Source organism: Octodon degus, unplaced genomic scaffold (assembly GCF_000260255.1).
Source record: "Octodon degus isolate 3935 unplaced genomic scaffold, OctDeg1.0 scaffold00165, whole genome shotgun sequence".
NCBI lineage: Eukaryota > Metazoa > Chordata > Mammalia > Rodentia > Octodontidae > Octodon > Octodon degus.
Genome location: NW_004524741.1, coordinates 5,573,793 through 5,578,936, shown reverse-complemented (window position 1 = coordinate 5,578,936; position 5,144 = coordinate 5,573,793). Strand labels below are relative to the sequence as shown.

The window sequence follows — 5,144 nt, the reverse complement described above, 5'->3', positions numbered from 1 at the left end:
AGACAGACAGACAGACAGACAGACAGACAGAGACGGAGACAGAGACAGAGACAAAGAGAACGTAAGTGTGCACAGGTCTGACCAGTTGATGAACCTAGACGAGGGGAGGGTCACTCGGGAACACACTTAGTGTGCATTATATAAATAACTAAGCACTGCAGCACATCCTCATTAAGAGGTTAAAAAGTAAACATGGAACATAGCAACTTAATATCTCTGTCTATAAATCTAAATTCACATTAATACTGCTATGAATATGTAACTTTTTGAAATTCATTTTATCACAATTCTAAAGAAAAATTTACTTTTTGATTCTGATACTTGCCTCTGTTCGATGAACCATTAGCCAGTTTCCATCAGATGTTTGCTTATGAAACTCCAGATAGGGATCTGACTTTCCAAACAGATCCTGCATTTAAAACAGATAGAGTTATTTGTGTTGGTTATTTTTTGAGTTTTTTTCTTGATAGGATTGATGACTGAATCCAGGGCCTCTCACATGCTAGGCAAGTGCCCTACCACTGTAGCCCAGCCCTAACACACAAACACATAAATAGCTCTCCACAGAAAATACGTATGGCTATATTTTATACAAGCTAATAACCACTTGTGCCAAGCTCCATACTACAGATATACTGGTTTTAAATACAAATCCCATCACCTTTCTCACTAATTTATAAGCTGCTGAAGTCTATAGGAAGAATTATTAAGGCAATCTTGACAGATACTTATAAACCTTCTCAAAATATTTATATTTTAAAAATACACTGATCAAACAAACAAAGTATATTTTCAACATTAACATTTTCATTCACATAGCACTAAGTAGCCTTCTGTACATGATACCCTAAACATTAACTATACTAACTCTATAAATGAGAGAACAGTTTTCTGTGAGAAAATGGATTCAGAGGTGTTAAGTGCTCTCCTCAGCTCAGACGACCAATTAACTGCTAGACCTGGGCCTTGACCTCCTATCTCACTCTTCTATGTCAAATGCCGTTTGATTGATATCAGACATCTATTTTACGGACACAGGGAACAGAGGTATGTATCCAAAGTACAAAACAGAAATACTTCAATGGCACAAATTACATCTTGTATTTCTTCTGTAATTCATAACACTCATGTTCAGTCCTCATGAAGAGCGAGCACACCAAAGCACCCTGATTTTCATTATCAACACGCAAATATATGCAGACAAAATTCTGTAATATGTGTAGATCACTCATAAAGGTTTAACACAAGTGGAGAAAGAATGCGTAATTTAACTTTATCACTTTTGTCTTCATTTTGAAAAACATTCATTGGCACATATTACTATTCTTGAACATGAAAGAATACCTGTTAATCTCAGTGATTATCCAGATACATCCCTAAAGGCTTTTGCTTCTTGAATTAAGCTCTACATAAGCACGAAGATAATGTTATTTCCCTTCTGTTCACAAAGTTGAATGTAAAGCAAATAGCACAGGTAGTACAGTCAAACACATACACAGAGACTATGAAAAGCCTTCACTTTCATATCTCTAGGAATAATCTTTAAATGAAATAAGCTCCTCTATGCCTCCCATTTTCCAAAACTAATAATAGAATCCAATATAAGTTAACTTTTCAAAAACACATTAACATGCAATGTGTGACTTATCTTAAAAATAACTCTAGGAGAAAGGCAGAATATGCTCATTACTATTTTGAAGGTTAGAAGACAGCCTTTTTAGAGAGTTCACTAAGTTGTCACTATAGCATGTGTCTAGTATGCTACTTTTACCTACAGACTAGTGGTAGGGAATAAATACAAACAAAATTTTGTATGTATACACAAATATATCCACATACATGTATATGTCTATGTACATGTGTGTGCATACAAAACAAAAATCCTTAGATTTTTATGAACAGGAAGATTAAGTCAGAAAATACAATTTTTTTAAGTTACCTATAGGAGGGCTGGCCAAATAGCTCAGCAGACTAAAATGCCTGCAAGCAGGTGCAAGGGACAGGGGTTCGATCCCAGGGCCTGCTGTGCCAGCCCTGCCCCTGGGACATGCTGAGAGGGCGATTGAGACTGGGCATGGTATCAAGCGCCTATAATTCCAGCACTTGGGAGGCTGTAAACAGGAGAATCACTACAAGTCCAATCTAGTAGTGAGACCCAGAACACCTTGTAGGCCCTTCCCTAAAATACAAAAATAAATAAATAAATAAAAATGAAAATTACCGTGAAGAAACAGAAAACAGGGTACAACAGATAGGATGAAAAGCCAAATTTCTTGGCTATCACTTCTGCAGATTTGGCTTTGCTACCATATATACATGATTTTAAATCAAAACAGATTTGTAAGAAGCAATGCCCAAATCAGGCATGGTGGCATAGACCTGTGATCTCTGTACTCTCAAGAGTCAGAGGCAGGAGGATGACAAGTCGTTGAGCTCACCTTGGTCCATTTAGCAACTTGGTAAGACCCAGTCTCAAAATAAGAATGAAAAAATGGGTATAATGGTAGCTCAGTTGAAAGTCCTAAGCTATTGCCTTTGAAGTGGGGAAAAGAATCAATTCCTAATCACCAAATGCAAAATTAAACTATGCGTCACTGTGACAGCAGAACCACAGTCATAATGTGCTTCTTTAAAACACATTTGCTTATATAACCCAAATCTAATGTACACGCCTTAATGACTAAGAGAACTTCGAAGAGAGCTCAAAGTGCTATCAATAAAAATACTGTAATGCTGCATATTTTGATTCTGAAATTATTACATGTAACACAAAAAAAGATGTTCAAATTTTGTGAAAGACAAAATAGCTATGTTGACATATTTTGAAACCAAGATTTTCAGCATAAAAGAAGCACAAATATAAAGTAAAAGGACTAAAACCTTGTAATTCTATATTTGACTTGGAAATATATGTGTAATTTTTTTATTTGGCTCTTCTTTGCAAAAAGCCTCTCTGTGCACCTGTCCAGTGAGAAGCCCTAGAGCCATAAGCAACAGTAACCAACACACATGGAGCAGTCCTAGCGCCAGACTGCGGCTCCCGAACAACAATCCTAACAAACTGAGGGAGATTCCTTTAAATCTGCCACTCTAGGGCCAGTCCGATAGCTCAGTGGATGAAAGCAGCTGCTCAGGCAGACACAGGGACCAGGGTTTGATCCCCTGCAGCAAAGCTGCGCAGACCCTGCCCCCAGGGTGCACTGAGATGGTGACTGAGACTGGGCATGGTGGCGCACACCTATAATCCAAGCACTTGAGAGGCTGAAAACAGGAAGATCACTATAAGTCCGATCTGTGTAGTGAGACCCTGAAGACCCTGTACTAAATACATACATACATACATACATACATACATACATAAACCTGCCACACTAGGTCAGAAACTAAGTCAAATACATTTGAAATATATTGTCATGACACAGAACAAGGGAATTCTGAACTTGTGCAAACTGGTCTCCGAAACAAATTTAAAGCATACCGACAGGGGCCAGATGTGGGGCACACCTATACCAGCCACTCAGGAGGATGAGGCAAGTTCAAGGCCAGCCTGGGCAGCTTAGAGAGACCCTGCTTCAAAATTCAGCTTTAAAAGATGGGACCAGCCATGCTCAGTGTTACTTGGGTTCAACCTCCAATTTAAAAAAAAGAAGTACACTCAAGACCAATGTTGGGACAATTTGGATATCAGTAAGAATTTTTAAAAAAGCACATTCAGAAGATGCTTGGGAACCAACTTACTCTGAAAAACTATAAATACAGGGATAAAAAAAAATAAACATTTTAACTTAGCTTTTTTGTATATACTGTATCTTAAAATGAATACCTAATGGGGTGAGCTTTCTCTTTATAGAAATATTCTTGCTAAGAAAGAAGCAATGATTGAGTGAAAATACCACTCTTTTCTAGAAACTTAATATATGGTCACAGGCCCAGCCAAATAGCTCAGCGGATTAAAGCGCCTACAAGCAGGCACAGGCTGGGGATTCAGCCATGAGTCTGGGTCTGCCATGCCAGCCCCGCCCCGGGGCACACTGAGACCAGAGATAGAGAGCGGGCGTGGTGGCGCGTGCCTGCAATCCCGCCTCTTGGGAAGCTGTAAACAGGCAGATCACTAGGAGTGCAATCTAGTAGTGAGACCCTAAACACCCTGTAGACCCTTCCCTAAAATACAGAAAAATAAATAAACAGTTGCTAGCACCCCCAAAATATACAACTCAGTATAAGCCTCCTGGAGCTTGACTAAGCAGGATCCCCTTCTGAAAATATCTTGCTTACAAGTCAAGACAGTATCAGATTATGCCTCCACATTCAAGTATAACTGACAGAAATCAGGAAGTAAATATAAGGAGAAATACGCTAAGTGACACCATCGGGTTTGAATTGGCAAAATGTGGAACATGAAAACTTCCACGGGACAAAAGAAGATGTTTCCTAATAATTCCAAAGATGGATGGATAGATGGATGAGTGCATGGAGACAGAAAGAAGAGGGAAGGAGGAAAAGAGAGAGGAAGGAAGAGGGGGGGTAAGGGAAGGAAAATAAGGAAGAAAAGAAGTAAAAGGGGGGTAAAAATTTATGTTAAAAGATTTAAGAGACATTTCCTTACATTACATTTTTAAGGCTTTTACAGGTGCACCAAAATGTTCATGTGTGAAATGACAGGACAGATCCAGGACAGAGGTGAGACAAAACCGGCCACAATCTTAAGAGCGGAAGGTGAGTGAGAGAGACAAGAATACTTCTTAGCAGCACTGTTCTATTTTGCTTCACACGGAAACTTCTCCAATACAGTAAGTTTGTAGCAAACTAGTCTGCTTCCAAGAAAACTACGAGGCAAATGGAAACAGTAAAGAATAATGACTGGATTATAAAACTGAATACAAAACTCACTCTAAGAATTACTGTGACCCACGTTACTTACTGACTGCTGTGTTGCTGTGCCCTGGCACCCAGCCGTCACAGAAAATGTACTACTGGCCTTTGAAGCAGAGAGCAAATCGACTTGTGATTAGGGAAGCACCAACTTTCACGTCTGTCCTGAACATGTCTCTGGTACTCTCTTTCTGACTTTCACAGTAACATGGATGCTGTATTCAGTTTCTTTTTTAATCTATGCATGAAAGAGGACAGGAGGGAGGGAGGGA

General features: G+C 39.1%; 1 protein-coding gene across 1 annotated transcript in view; it reads right to left on the bottom strand.

The window, feature by feature from the left end:
- Cpne3 (copine 3) overlaps positions 1-5,144 on the bottom strand; it is a 61,853-nt gene that overhangs the window by 38,374 nt on the left and 18,335 nt on the right. The window contains exon 6 of the mRNA XM_012517333.2: positions 326-409. Within this exon, the coding sequence (XP_012372787.1) occupies positions 326-409 (84 nt within the window). The remainder of the gene's footprint in view (positions 1-325; positions 410-5,144) is intronic.